The 16,092-nt window shown below is 31.0% G+C and overlaps 3 protein-coding genes across 3 annotated transcripts; all 3 read left to right on the plus strand.

The window, feature by feature from the left end:
- Window positions 1-595: 595 nt before the first annotated feature.
- Window positions 596-1,396, plus strand: LOC140180453 (uncharacterized). Its single transcript, XM_072221623.1, has one exon. The coding sequence runs from the start codon at window positions 596-598 to the stop codon at window positions 1,394-1,396; it is 801 nt and encodes a 266-aa protein (XP_072077724.1).
- A 2,233-nt stretch (window positions 1,397-3,629) lies between these two features.
- On the plus strand, window positions 3,630-4,421 carry LOC112762642 (uncharacterized mitochondrial protein AtMg00810-like). Its single transcript, XM_025808509.1, has one exon. It carries the CDS (start codon window positions 3,630-3,632, stop codon window positions 4,419-4,421), a length of 792 nt encoding a protein of 263 aa, XP_025664294.1.
- Window positions 4,422-9,775: 5,354 nt separating this feature from the next.
- On the plus strand, window positions 9,776-10,724 carry LOC112767143 (uncharacterized). Its single transcript, XM_025813023.3, has one exon. It carries the CDS (start codon window positions 9,875-9,877, stop codon window positions 10,616-10,618), a length of 744 nt encoding a protein of 247 aa, XP_025668808.1. The 5' UTR covers window positions 9,776-9,874; the 3' UTR covers window positions 10,619-10,724.
- Window positions 10,725-16,092: the final 5,368 nt, after the last annotated feature.

Raw genomic sequence — 16,092 nt, forward strand, 5'->3', positions numbered from 1 at the left:
TGTCACTTTCTGTTATTGCTGTTAGATAGTTAGTTAGTTGAGAAACTCTTAGAAGGTGCTGGAAGCTTCCCCTGCAGCTTTTCTGTTCTCACCTCTCTATATAAGCAACCATTCTCATCACTGTACACAAGCTTTGCTTTTCAATCTGAGTTCAATCAATGAAATTCCCTTTCTTCTCTTTATTCTCTCTGTCAATACCTTCTCCCCTTTAACTCTTCTTTCATCCAAATTACCCTCTATAGTCTGGTACCTTTCATGGTATCAGAGTATATGGTGCCATAGCTTCCGCAAAGACTAAGTCTCAAGAACAAGAAAACCCTAGCTTCTTACGATGGCTCAGGGATTCATTGCAACACCGATCTCAATGAAGCTGGATGAGGACAACTTTTTGCAGTGGAAAGATCAAGCACTCTCAACAATTGAAGGGAATGATATGTTGAATCATGTCACAGGAAGAGGAATTCCTTGACAGTATGTAGTTGAAGACGGTGAAACTGATGCAGTGTTGAATCCACAGTATCAACAGTGAAAAAAGCAAGATGCGTTGCTAAAGTCTTGGCTCTTAGCCTCAATGAGCAAGCCGTTCACTACGCGAATGGTTGGATGTACCTACACTCATCAAGTGTGGAAGAGGTTGGAGGATCACTTCGCCTCTCAGATCAAGGCAAAGGTGATGCAGCTGAAATACAAGCTCAGTACTCTTCAGATCGGAGCATCCGTGACAAAGTATGTACTTTCAATTAAAGGAACTATTGATGCATTGGTTTCTGTAAGAGAGGTAATCAATGAGAGCGATCATGTAAATGCGATCTTGCATGGTCTTACTGAAGATTATTCCTCAGTGTACACCTCTGTGTTAGCAAGAGCTCAAAGCATAACAGTGGCTGAATTGGAAGCCTTGTTGCTCGCACATGAGAGTATGCTCTCCAGGTTTAGAAAGCCTGAAGCATTTGTACAAGCTAATCTTGCTCAATTCGCTAGAGAAAGTTTTAGAGGTGGCTTTCGAGGAAGAGGAGGAAGAATGTCTCGAGGAGGCAGAAGTGCTTTCAATGGAGGAAGGTTTACTCAAGACTCCTCACTGCAAGAACAACCAAATGAAGGACAATTCCATAGAGGCCAGTTCAATCGAGGAGGTAGATTGCAGAATCCAAGAGGCTATATGAATGAGAGACCTCAATGTCAGGTTTGTAACAAAGTAGGTCATACAGCAAGAACTTGCTGGTATAGGTACAGTGAAGACACCTATGAAGGAGAGTATGAAAATGGAAATGGAGGATACAACAATGAAGGATATAGCAGTGGACACAACCAGGCATATAGCAACAGAGACTATAGCCATAGAAATCAAAACAGGTTAGGATACAGCAGTGGAAATAGAAGCAATCAGGCCTCTTAGCATATTTCTCAGCCTCATGCCAACTGTTGTAATGTAATGGCAACACCTGCCACAATTCAGGACCTGAACTGGTATCCTGATTCTGGAGCTACTCATCATATGACTCACAATGAGCAGAACATGTTAGAAAACGAAGAGTACTGTGGCAATAAGCAAGTCATTGTTGGCAATGGAACAGGTTTGCACATTTCTTTTGTTGGTAACTCGTGTATTAAATCTGATTTGAGCTCTAGAAAGTTATATCTTACAAAACTGTTGTGTGTGCCTGAAATTACCAAAAACCTTATGAGTGTATATCAGTTTTGCTGTGACAACCAAGTTTTTTTTGAATTTCATGATGATAGGTGCTGCATAAAAACCAAAGACACTCAAGAGATAGTGCTTCAGGGCATTGTTCACAAAGGCCTCTATAAGTTCACAACTCTTCAAAGCTTTCCAGAAGCTTTCACTGCATCCGTAGGAAATAAAGATAACTTGCTGGTTTGGCATGCTAGATTAAGACATCCCAACCGTAGTGTTATGTCAAGGGTGTTAAAATCTTGTCATATTTCACTTCCTGTAACCAAAATTGCTTGTTCAGCCTGCTGTATTGGCAAATCTCATCATTTACCTTTTTTCCTTTCACAAACTGTATACAATTATCCATTAGAATTTGTACACTCTGATATTTGGGGGCCAGCTCCTATTGCTGACAATAATGGACATTGGTATTTTGTAAACTTCATTGATGCCTTTTCAAAATTTACATGGCTTTACCTAATTAAATCTAGAGCTCAATTAAAATCAGTATTTAATCACTTCCAACAAACTGCTGAGTTACAATTGAACACTAAACTAAAGATGCTGCAAAGTGACAATGCTGCTGAGTATGTGAGCTTATCAAAGCTGTTGCAGGAAAAAGGAATTATTTTCAGGTTTTCCTGCCCTCATGTTCACCAGCAGAATGGAGCTGCTGAAAGGAAACATCGTCATGTGGTTGAAATGGGACTTACCTTACTTGCCAATGCGTCTATGCCTACCAAATTCTGGGGAGAAGCTTTTACTACTGCTGCAAAGTTGATAAACATGCTGCCAACACCAGTCCTAAATGGAATGTCTCCCATTGAGAAATTGTTTAACAAAAAGCCCTCATATGAACAACTTCGAGTCTTCGGCTGTTTGTGTTTTCCTCATCAGAGAGCTTACAACAAGCATAAGCTGGACTTCAGATCCTCCCCCTGCACCTTTATTGGGTATGGAACCTCTCACAAAGGCTATAAATGTCTCAGCCAAGATGGAAGAGTCATCATCACCCCTCATGTGGTGTTCTTTGAAGACCAATTCCCCTATAGACAAGCAACAAATCCTGCTCACAATGGACATGTCTCAGATAGACAAGATACCTCACCTAGTGTGCCAACCATTCCAAGACTCCTTCCAAGCTCAACTGAAATCATACACAATCGTCCTCAGCAATCAAGCCTTAGGGAGCAAGCTTCAAGCCTACAGCCCTCTAACAGCAATACCAACGACCAGCAATCAGCAACACTCCAGCAACCAGCAGTCACACCCTCAATCAGTGCTACTCTTATAACCTAAATGCCAACAGCAGCCTCTTCAATTTCAGTTTCAATTCCCATTAATGACATTGAAACTGTGCTACCAACCTCTGAAGAATCAGCACCTCTTTATCAAACTGCAGCAGTCAACTCTCACCCAATGATCACCAGGAGTAAAGCTGGTATAGTCAAGCCAAAGATCTTCCTTGCAAGTGTTGAACCAAGATCAGTAACACAAGCTCTCAAATCTTCAGAGTGGAAGGCAGCTATGGATGTTGAGTATGATGCTCTAATAAAAAACAAAACATGGGAGTTGGTGAGTCTTCCACCTAACAAAAGCAATTGGCAGCAGGTGGGTTTTCAGATTAAAGTATAATGCAGATGAAACTTTACAGAAACATAAGGCAAGGTTAGTTGCTCAAGGGTATGCTCAGAAGCCTGGTTCAGATTTTACAGAAACTTATAGTCCTGTAGTGAAGCCTGTGTCCATTAGGCTCATATTATCCATTGCTGTATCAAAGTCCTGGGCAATTAGGAAGCTAGATGTCAACAATGCTTTTCTTCATGGTGACTTGACAGAGGAAGTTTACATGAAATAGCCCCCAGGTTATGAACAAGGAGATCCATTGTTGGTGTGCAAACTCACCAAAGCGCTCTATGGACTAAAGCAAGCCCCAAGAGAGTGGTACCATAAGATGGCTGGTGGTTTAAGAGAGATTGGCTTTGTTGCCACCAAATCTGACATCTCAGTCTTCATTAAGGAATTCAGTGGACTAAAGACCTATGTGCTTGTGTACGTTGATGATATCATAGTCACTGGAGAATCCCCAGAAATTGTGAGGGATGTCATAGCAAAGTTGAATGCCAAGTTTGCCTTGAAAGACATGGGAGATCTCCATTACTTTCTTGGAATCCAAGTGAATAAAACGTGTGATGGGGGGCTAGTGCTTACTCAACAAAAGTACATTGGTGAGGTCCTAAAGAAGGCTGGCATGGTGGGCTGTGCACCGTGTCACACTCCTTTGCCTTCCACAACAAAGATCACAGCCCTTGGAGGATCAAGCTTTTGTGATCCACAGCTGTACAGGTCAATCATTGGCAGCCTGCAATACCTGACCATAACAAGGCCTGAGATATGTTACAGTGTTAACAAGTTGTCACAGTTTGTGCAAGCTCCCCTAGAGTCTCATTGGAGGCTGGTCAAACGCGTGCTAAGGTATCTCAATGGAACAGCCAGCTATGGCTTGCATCTGAAACAGGAGAGTTCCATGGGAATAACTGCATACAGTGACTCAGACTGGGCTGGAGATCCAGATGATAGGAAATCCACCAGTGGCTATTGTATATTTCTTGGAGCCAACCTAATCTCTTGGGCGTCAAAGAAGCAAACAGTAGTGGCCAGGTCAAGCACTGAAGCTGAATATAGAAGTATGGCAGAGGCAGTAGCAGAGCTGTCCTGGATAAAGACTATGATGAGTGAGCTGTAGCATCCTTCACCTGAGGCGCCAATGCTGTATTGTGACAATTTGAGTGCTGTTTTACTTGCTGCCAATCCCATCCTTCACTCGAAGTCCAAGCATTTTGAAATAGATCTGCACTTCGTTCGAAACTATGTCAACACAAAGACAATTCGAGTTAGCCACATCCCAGGCTCAGTTCAAATAGCAGATATCCTTACAAAAGCAGTCCCTTTTGAGAGTTTCCTTCATTTTCGAGGCAGGCTGAGTGTTTGTGATCAGCAACAAATCACCAGTCAGAATGACAACAACCAGAGATGATGAAGAAAGGAGCTGAAGTGTTAACTGATATTCAGTATTCAACAAAAGCAGATAACTAGAGATGATGATAGGAGTTATAGCACGTGTGTAATTTTTCTTTCACGCTTTTTGTCACTTTCTGTTATTGCTGTTAGATAGTTAGTTAGTTGAGAAACTCTTAAAAGGTGCTGGAAGCTTCTCCTACAACTTCTCTGTTCTCACCTCTCTATATAAGCAACCATTCTCATCACTATACACAAGCTTTGCTTTTCAATCTGAGTTCAATCAATGAATTTCCTTTCTTCTCTCTGTTCTCTCTGTCAATACCTTCTCCCCTTTAACTCTTCTTTCATCCAAATTACCCTCTATGGTCAGGTACCTTTTAAGTAACAATTTTAAATTTGAATTTCTTAAAATAAAAAAAAATTATCATTGGGAAACCTCGAACATGACATTTTTATTTGGTTTTTAATATATTTTTTGCAGTGAAATTTATTAGTCTCGAACATGTTTTTATCGTAAAAAAAAGATATTACCAGTTCATAATCTTTATAAATTAAGAATACATATATAATATGTGTTTTCGAATTCGGTATAAAAGATTTTTGTCTCTCATTTACAGAAGTTAAAATCTTTTGTATTTGTAATAAGTTTAGTGGATGACTTAGTTTATGAAAAAAATGCTTTTATGTTTTTTGTTCTTGTTTTGTAAGAAAAAATGTATGTTCTTTTATCATGAGCAAGAAGTGATCATTTTCTTTTGGTTTATATGTTTTTTCGTTTTATTTCGCTTTCTTTATATATGTCTTGTAGTTCTTCCAACTTAGTCAATGAAAAAAGGGTTACGAAACACTGTTTACATGGCATAAGAAATTAGGGTGGGTTTGATTTGCGTTTTTATTTTTTATTTTTATTTTTAATATTTTTTGTTTTTTAAATTTTATGAAAAAGTGAAAATAATAAAAATAATAAAATTTTATTTTTTTTAGTTTTTATTTTTATTTTTTTCATAAAATTTAAAATACAAAAAATACTAAAAATGAATAAAAAAAAATATAAATCAATGGCACCCTAAAGTTTCTTCAAAACCTTCTTAACTTGAAACTTGAAAGCTTCATTCGATGTATATTGCGTGTCGGTTGTATAATTGACAATGCAAAAGTCAGCCATTTTTTTATATAAATTATAATGCCTTCAGATAAAATTAGTCGGCCCCCAAAAATATTGAACACTTCTCATTATTGTTCCTACTTTAATTAATACTTATTCAAATTATACATATAATTAGAACTATCATATGTTTTATTTTAGGCTTAATTATTTTAAAAGTATTTATAATTTTACGAAAACTTTAGTTTGGTTTTTATGTAGTTTAAAAAATTATAATTAACTCCTTATATTAGATAAAAACTTTCAATTAGGTTTTTTTTTAAATATTTTTGTTAAAATATTATTTTTTATATTTGATATAGGATGAATTATAATTTTTTTAAAAGCAATTTTTTTAAAATCATTATATTTTTTACTTTTTTTTCGTGAAAAATAACAATTAGCTTAGTAAGTATTTAATTGTAACTTTTATCTAGTATAGAGAACTAATTATAAATTTTTAAACTGTAATAACTTAACTAAATAAAAATTTGGTACAACTATAAAAATTAACAGTTAACCTTTATTTTATAGTAACATGTTCTTTTGGCATTCATTTAAATTTGAAAACATAATTTTGGATGAAACCAAAATAATAGTGGATAACAACTTACTTGTTTAATAAACTTTTCATGATATTTAAAAATACATTCTAATTAAAAAACTAAAAAAATTACTTTAGTTTTGCAAGAAATATGTATTATTAGTATAAAAATTTAACTCAAATCCAATTGTATTGTATATATATACTGTTACATACCTAAAAGTAATTGATTAATATTAATTCATTATATATCATAAAAATCTTACAAATATTACTGATAATGTAAAACTAATTAATTGTTTGTGCATAGTAATTAGGGTTTAGTTAAATCCTACGAACACATGTAAAAGTTATTAGTTGAAAAATTTTTAAAAAAATATTTAAAATTTAATTTTCAATGTATTTATTGATAATTATTGAAATAAAAAAATTACAAATTTTTAATAGTCCTAACATGTACCTTAAATACATATACTATTAAAATCCTAATAATTAATTAAACGAATTAACCTGTCATTAGACTTTGCAATTTACACGTACCTAAAAGTAAAAACAGCAAATAAATGAATTAATAGCAATAATTAAGGGCACGTGAAGGTTATAGCTTTGGTCATAAACCAACAACTAAAGATTTTTCATTAATATCATATCCTATGACGAAGAGAACTTTTGGGTTTTGGCTTTATGATGAGTGGCTTTAATTTGTCCTTCGAACCAATTTTTAGTTATTCTTTAATTATGAATATTAAATGAATGAATGAATTAGTTCTGCGCATTATTGATCAATATTAAATTATTAATCAATCTATATATTTAATAAAAAACAATTGTTTAATTTTGATATAATAATATATAATATAAGATTTTTTATACATATATTTAATCAGATTTATATTTTTAAATAATTTTTTAAATAATAAATTTAAAAATTAATTATTTCTGTTAATATACTAATATTTAATTAATTATTTGTATAAAACTATGATGCACGGACACTGACATAGACACGGGACACGACACGAGACACGTCGACACGCACATTTTAAAATCTTATAAGACACGGGACATGCATACATATAAAATATAAAGTATTTTTTTAGATAAATCGTAATGATATTTTAATATTTTATTGATATTAAAATATAAATTAATTTTTTAATAATTTTTAATGTCTTATTTTAATTATATCAAGTATTTAAAATATCTTTTTATTTTAATAAATAATAATATATACTATATCTAAATTTATTTCAAGAATATATGTTAAGAATAAGAGTGGACACGCTAACACGTGATGGTATTTAGGTGTGTTCAAGTGTGTCTGGAGAAGAAATTTTTATTTTTTATTAAGACACGATTGGACACAGCAGACACGCGTGTTGGACGAGTGTCGGTGAGTATCGTGTCCGAAATATGTCCGACACGCGGACACGACAATTCAGTGAAATGTCCATACTTCATAGGTATAAAACAATTTTATAGTGACAGTAGTACATGAAAATTAAATTTTAAAAATAATCCTGAATAAAATAGTAGAATAGTCAACGAATTCAAACTTATTAGGTGTGGCTGAGTTTGAATGTTTGCTAGGATATCACGTTGATATATTTTTCAATGAAGCCTTATGTATATTATTATTATTGGTAGTAGAGTAATAAAATATTGATTATTGTTAATTTAATTATATAAACATATGTGTGACTTAATTAAGTAGTTTGATACAATGATATCAGGTTTCTCTTGTTTAGATCCATTGAAATCCGAAACACATCATTGATCATTAGTACTTAATTTTAGTATCAATTATATTAGCAGCGAAGACAAATAAAGTAGATATTTTAGGTTTGATTATTAGTGTTTGATTATCACGTTTGATTATTAAATAAGTTACTAATTTATTTAATTTGTGTCATGAAACTATATATTCATTCTAAAAATTGAAGTTAACAGAAGAATGTAATATTAATAATTATATTTCTTACATTCTTTTCTTTTGAGTTATTTATTTATTTATTTTATGCTATTTTTTATTTTTAGAGTTCATCAAAGATTAAATTCTTAATGATTTTTCGAACACATAATTCTGATACCATGTCATAAAATAACTTAATTATTTCAAAAACTTACAAAAATCAAGTAAACTCAAAAGAGATTCTTGTTTGAAAGAAAATATTAGAAATATAACTATTAATATTACTTTTTTTTATTAACTTAAATTTTTGAAATGAATAATTTTATGACAATTTAACTATGAATATAATTAATTTGCTTTTTTTTTTCAATTGATTTAATTTAATATTTATATATATCGCACTCTCTCCCGAGTTTTAAGTGAGACTAACTTTTAATTTTTACCACCTAAACCAAGAAAATCAAACCTACTAATTACATACATACTATATTGTGAACTTTTATTAGGTTTGAATTACAAAAAGGTACAAGTTGATTAATATAATAAGGTCAAGGTAATAAATGAGCTTGTGTATATTTGTTGTTGTTTATTAATAGTTGTTATTATAAAATTATTTATTTAAATTGGATAGAGATATATGAATAATATATCACACATACATCTAATCTTTTTTAAATTCACATAAATTTTTAGATATTTTTTATTTATCTTATATTTAAAATTTTTTAACAATCAAGAAGAATAGAATTTTAAATCTTTTTATTATTGAAATGTTAATACTTTATCATAAAATTCAACTAAGAAATTAATTTTTTTCACTCAATGTCAACCAATTTTTTAAATTATTTTTTATTCCAAATTATAAATCTCAAATTTTAAATTTTAAGTTTTAAATTCTAAATTCTAAATTTAAAAAAAATAAAATTAAAAAGTTTTATAATAAAAAATAACTAATTTTTTTATCAAAAATAAAAAAAAATTGTTACTTAAATAAAAGTTGGGTCCATGCTGAACTTCAATACGAGGATGAAATAAAAAAAAAAAATACTAAACATTCATAAAAGAGAAAAAGATAAATTTAATGGTAAGAAAGAAAAGTCATGTTTTTCATTTATATTAATTAATATTAACCAATTAAAAATTAATTATCTATATTTCTTCCATTACTTGTTATATAAAAAAAAAACCTTATGGCATCAAATAAGAGACACAAATTGTTATGTGGTTATTATTACTTATTACTATTACAAGACTAACCTAGAGAGAGAGAGAGAGAGAGAGAGAGAGAGAGAGAGAGAGAGAGAGAGAGAGAGAGAGAGAGAGAGAGAGAGAGAGAGAGAGAGATATTCAAAGCCGGCATGGATGACCAGACCACCGACCGGCCCAAAAATACCAAAAGAATATTTAGAAATTATAATATAAAGTCAACATTTCCAATTTGGCCAACACTCTTTCTTCAACCTTCTATTCTTCTTCTATATATACACATTCATAAATCTCTAATCTCTAATAATATTATTCATAATCACTTTCTCAATTCTTCCAATTAGCTTCTTTTAATTTCCTTCTCATCATCAAATGGGAAATGTAGTGATTTCTTCACCATGCTTTCAACCTAATATTAGTACTACTAGTTGTTGCAACACAAAACCGTCACAACAAGTCAAGCTTATATTTTGGGAAGGAACATCAAGATCCATAAACAATGATAACAAGAACAAGAACAAGAAGAAACATATGGTGGCTGGTGAGATCATGTTTGAATTTCCAGATAAAGTTGTTTGCCATGCAGATTCATTCTTCATTGGACACCCAATTCCAATTTTATCCTTTGATGATCAACTTCTACCTGGCCAAACCTACTTTGTTCTCCCCATTGATCTCTTCTCTTCTCAAACTCTCTCAGCTTCTACCCTTGCAGCCCTAAATTCTTCATCGTCGTCGCCGTCGTCGTCATGCCCTAAAATCAATAATAATAGGTCTCCCATAAAATTTGGGGCATGCCCTTTTGAGTATATTAAGGGTGATAATGGAAGGGCTTTGATTAAGGTGATGCCGGAATTTATAACAAGTCTCATCATCAATAATCAACAACAAAAAGAAGAAGAAGAGAATCATAATAATAATAACGGATCTTTTCTTTGTAGTACTCCTGAATTGCAAAAGCACTATGAACAGCTTGTGATGAGGTCTAAGGAGCAGGTTTGGTCTCCTAAGCTTGAAACAATTTCTGAGTACAAGATTAGGTTTTCACCATGCAGATTCATTGGTTTAGAATGGAAGGAAAAAGAAGACAAACACCAAGAAATTTTCAGTAGATAGTTGTTAATTAATTAATTACCTTTTTTTTTCCTTTAAATTTTGATGTATACCATATACTAACAATTTGTACAATATATAATATATATTGGATAGTTCTGTGGCTCTATTTACTTTTCTATTCTTTTAATTTTTTAAACATACTTTTGTGGAAATTATGATGATGTGATGAAAATTAATTAGTTGTCTGTTGACTACTTCTTGGTGTACAAGAAGAAACTTCAAAATTGTAGTTATTTTAATTTCCAATTTTGGATCATGTTTAATTAAGTATTAGCCTCAATTAAATAGTCTAACTATAGTAGTATATATTAGATTTATTTATTAATAGTCATAGTAGTTATATATGCAAGTGTATGTAAAAGTGTAAAAAACTACATTATCTCTCTCTCTCTTTTTCTTTTATCTGATTATTTTTCTCTCCAACTTGTGATCATATACAATTATATTCTTCAATTCTTTAAAAATTTCCAGTTATCTTCAATTATTATTGTAGTTAATTCCATTTGTATTCTATACATTATTATATCAATCAATGCAAACTGAAGAATTTTTGCTGCTGCAAATATCTTCTGTTTAAAATGAAGAAGTTAAAAAATTTTAGACTCTCTATCTATTAGCTTGGTTAATTGAAGAAGAGATTTAGAGTAACAGTTGAATTGACTCTGTGTGATCTTAATTTTACAAGTTCAAATTAAATAGTAAAAATAATCACTAATGTAATTATCAAATTAAGCTGTATAAATTACATTCTTTAAATGTAGTTTTTTTTTTTTTTTGAATTCTACATTAACATAAAATGTTTGTGCATCATGCTATTTCTTTTAGCTTAGTTAATTGATTACTAGATAGCTAATATCATGTCAATTTTTCTCTCTTCTTTGATTGATGATTATATTAATTATTGGTACTAAATAACTAATTTATTATCATATGTATTTAAAAATAATTTTATCTAGGTTTCTTAATTATTATTATTATATAAGAAATTGATACCATTAATCGCCTTATAGATTTACTACTAACAGATAATAAAAGGGAATTAGAAGCTCCTCAGGCATGTTACTCATTCCATGCACTTTATATCTCTCAGATCTAATCTGACTTGACTGTTGGAGTGTCTTTGCAGGTACCAATTCAGCTCCCACCACTCCAATCAGACGATCCGACAACCGCCTCGACTCGTAAGTTCCCGATCCATTTCACTACCAATACCAGAAGCTTCTAGTACAATCCACATTTACAGTTTCATACTCTAACACATCAATAATACACAGTATATGATGCATGGTTGAATGATATGACTAGCTCTTGTTAGGGAATTATTGAATAAAATCAGTTTCCCTATCTGTTACTTTTGTTAGTAGAATCTATTTTCTGTTTTCTTGTTATGGTAGTTAGAATCTGTTAGCCCTTTTCCTTAGTTAGTTGCTGTATGTAACTTTAATTTCTCTTGTATTTCAAGTTATATATATTCTATATTCTATGTTATCTTCTCTTTATTAGGGGTGTACATGGGCCGGGCCACATCGAGTTTGGCTTAATCCAGACTCGACTCGAAATATAGACCGAGTCTAATTTTTGGACCCTAACCCGATCCTAGACCCGATGAAACCTACGCACCTTCGGGTCGGGTAAAAATCGGGTGAAAACCGGGTCTTTAGCATGTAAAAATCACGTAATCTCCAACCTTTATTTCACAATTCACATAGTAAAATTCACTTAAAAAAATATAACAAAAACCAACCATTCTCTAAAATTATAGCGTAACCATAATCAATACTAATATTGTCTAATACCAAATATTTAAACCAATACAAATAACACAATATTATGCATTTGTCTAAAGTCTTATGCATTTTAAAGATAAAACATTAACTTATAATCTTATAAATGACTAATAACACAAAATATTAAGGTTTACAATATTTAAATTCTATATAAGAATAGCCATCATCCATTACTAATAACACAAAATATTAATTGTGTATGATGATCGGGCCACCGGGCCGAGTTCGGGTGACCCGAGCTATGGCCCGGACCCGACTCGAAATAATGACTGGGTCCATCTTTGAGACCCTTACCCGACCATAGACCCGATGAAATCACACTAAATTAGCCCCTGAAGTGTTTGGGGCCGAGCCGGGTCTTCGGTCCGGACCGAGCCATGTACACCCCTACTCTTTATAAACAAGAAACTCTATCTCTACTCTCTAGCTAGTTCTTAGTTCACACAACTGCATGCCATAACTGTAATATATAGTTTCATTCCTTTGCATAATGTTGAGTTTAATGGAAAATATATGCTTCAAGTTATTATTCTTTTGCATGCTATCACTTCTGCAATTTGAAACATTTATGTTATGTGGTAATAAAAAATCAGCTACACCAACCAATGAGTTACTGAATAAAAATACATATTTAGTATTTTATATAATTTGTTATTATATTAATATAAAAAATTTGATTAATTGTCTATATATTATAATTTATTATGATAAAATTAATTATTTTGGTGACTGATTATTTAAATAAAAATAAATATAAATCAATATATTATGGTGATTGATATTTAATGTGTGTATATAATATTTTTTATTAGATCTAAATTTTTTCTACATACTGTTATTGTCAAATTTGATTTATGTATGCCATATATGAAAAGAGTAGTGCTTAACTTAATATGTCAAATTTGTCAAAATATTGCATCTGACCTAATATTTTCAAGATAAATATTCATATATATGAAAAGAGTGCTTAACTTAATTAATTACCAACAATTATTGGTGTATACAATGTGCTGCTTGAAAGGCTTATTAATGGCTGCATCATTTTTTTTTTTATCAATTATCTTACATATGTAAAATTATGTATTTCATATCTTATAAAAAAAATTATTAACCATAAACAAGATTAGTTATTCATCTATTGAATGATTGATTGTTTTATTATGGCAGATTTAATTATTTTAGCGACTAATTATTTAATTAAAAAATATATAAATCAATATATATAAATATATTAAAATATATAATAACTAATTTAGTAATTAATTTTTAATATGCATAAAGCATTTTTTGCTGCCTAATATGAGTTATGTATACTGATTAAGCTACTTAGCTTCTTTTCTACCATACAAGTTTATTTTTCTTGACCCTTCTATAATTATTAATACAAATTTATTCGGTCAGATAATTCATAGTTTTCCTCTATTAATTTTATTTATTTAAATTAAATAAATAATCAACTAATTAGTGGTTGAAAATTTTATTTTCTGTAATGTTTGTTCTTTTTTATTATTTATTAGAGTTAATGAGCCATAATTTTATTCATTCATAAGTCATAACTAAATTCCAGATGAATGCAAATCTTAGAAGAGTCATACAATAAGTTAAAGAACATTAATGAGTCAGAAAAAAGTTTTTCTTTTTTTTGGTCTTAGTGAGTCAGAAAAAGCTGAATACATTATTGAATGAAATTGAGTCTAAGATCCCATCACTTTGGGCTATATTAGATTACACTGTTGAAAGTATTTTTGCATGGCCCATTTGGGTATCTGTTAAAAGCAGTTACCCAATTAGCACTTTGTTCAGTCCCTAAAATAGTTAAAATTATTTATAAGGCCATGAAGAATAATTCTTTCTTTTTATTTTATACCCTAAGTTACTTGTCCCAAAATATTGAACCTTTCACATCACGCATGCTTTTGATGATATGATCATATGAAAATGATTGATTAATTTGTAGGTACTGTTACTAAGGCAAATGGATCAGTTTGATATTGGACTTTATATTTGTGTATTCTTAAGGGGGCCCAATAACCATAAAAATTGTATTATTGTTTTTTTTTTTTTTTTGAAGAATTAATTACTTTTAATTGTTTCAAGAAATTTTATATTTTTTTTTCTTATTAGATGGGATTTGAAGTTGGAATTAAGAAAATGACAAGAATTAGTAACAAAAAATACTTTTTATTAAAGTGGAATTAACTTAATTTGAATAGAATTCAATAATTTCAACAATCTTATCTAATATACATTGTTTCTTATAGTTTTTTAAAAATTTATTGACAAATTAATATTAGTAACATAATTTGTATTAAAAGGAGGATGTAATATTTATAAAAAAATGAATGGAAAAAAAAACAACTTTGTGTTTGGATTGGGGACACAAAATAGTATAATAATAAAGGGTTGTGTGGACTTTAGCATTGATAGTGAGGGAACACAACACAGCACAAGGATATAGTAGCTGCTAGGGTTTGTGTAGGGGACTGTACCTTACTGAATCTGCTGAGTCACTGATCCAACCAAGCAAGCAAACCCAACCTATGCTTTTTTTTTTTTTTGTTAGAGGGACCACTCTATATAACATTAGAATCTCTAAATGCTACTTAGCTAGCTACTATATATTATAGTATAGTGTTTAGGGTTTATTTTGTTTGCTCGTTGTATCCCTCGACTCGACAGACTAATGATTAATCTGTCGTGAATCTGAGCTATATTTAAGTGTTTGTCACTGGCCAATGGGTTACTGTATACATAACGCAAAATTCAAATCTTCAATACTTATTTAAGTGGACGAATGAAATAATCACTCGGCTAACTAAGTTGGTTGTATTTAGGGGTATTTTTTTTTTAGGGGTATTTAATTAATGCATTGCATGTAATCATGTATTACCCCCCCTACTACTCTTCTCACGCCATTTACATGACTCTATTCATTCTAAGATGGGCCCAATTTGGGCCCAACCACATGCCTTGCCCCTAACAAACAAAACTTCATCTTCAAATTCTCTCCATGTAACATGGAAATTTGTTTAATCTTGGACATACCAACAAATTATTATTCACCCTATCTTAAAATCAATTTTGTTTTTCCCCCTTGATAGATAGTTAATTTAATTAATGGGCATGGACATTATTGGACAACAACAAGAAGTAGGCCACCACAAAAATAAAAATCATAGAGAATAATAATGGTAAAACAAAGCAACATCATGTTGAATTGCATTTCACACCCCATAATTTTTGTTTGTTTTATCTAATTATGGGCATTGGCATATACTATTATGTTATATTATTATGTGCCAAGTTACTTAATATGAGTGGTCTAAGTCAAGTTAGGGTTTTGTCACCTTGTGAACTAAGCTAGTCTCCTTAGCCTCAAACAAACATGCATGCATGTGCCATATCTTGCTGAAAAAATTTCAAGTGTAGTACTGGTGTTTTAGTTATTTTTAACCGTTGATCTTAATTATAAAAAATATATATAATATATATAATTAAGATCAACGGTTAAAAATTACTGATATACCGGTATGACGGTACACTTGAAAATCTTCCAATCTTACTAGGTAGTGCTATAAAATGACACTATTTTGCAAGTTTAGGCTACATGATAAAGTTCATGCTATATTGGTTTCTTATATGTATACAAATAATTAATTAAAAATGCCCTAAGAGTGTTTTTTTTTT

Source organism: Arachis hypogaea, chromosome 17 (genome assembly GCF_003086295.3).
Source record: "Arachis hypogaea cultivar Tifrunner chromosome 17, arahy.Tifrunner.gnm2.J5K5, whole genome shotgun sequence".
Classification (NCBI taxonomy): Eukaryota; Viridiplantae; Streptophyta; class Magnoliopsida; order Fabales; family Fabaceae; genus Arachis; species Arachis hypogaea.

Coding starts and splice junctions, on each gene's coding strand:
- LOC140180453 (XM_072221623.1), top strand. CDS start 596: ATGGTTGGATGTACCTACACTCATCAAGTGTGGAAGAGGTTGGAGGAT.
- LOC112767143 (XM_025813023.3), top strand. CDS start 9,875: ATGGGAAATGTAGTGATTTCTTCACCATGCTTTCAACCTAATATTAGT.
- LOC112762642 (XM_025808509.1), top strand. CDS start 3,630: ATGGCTGGTGGTTTAAGAGAGATTGGCTTTGTTGCCACCAAATCTGAC.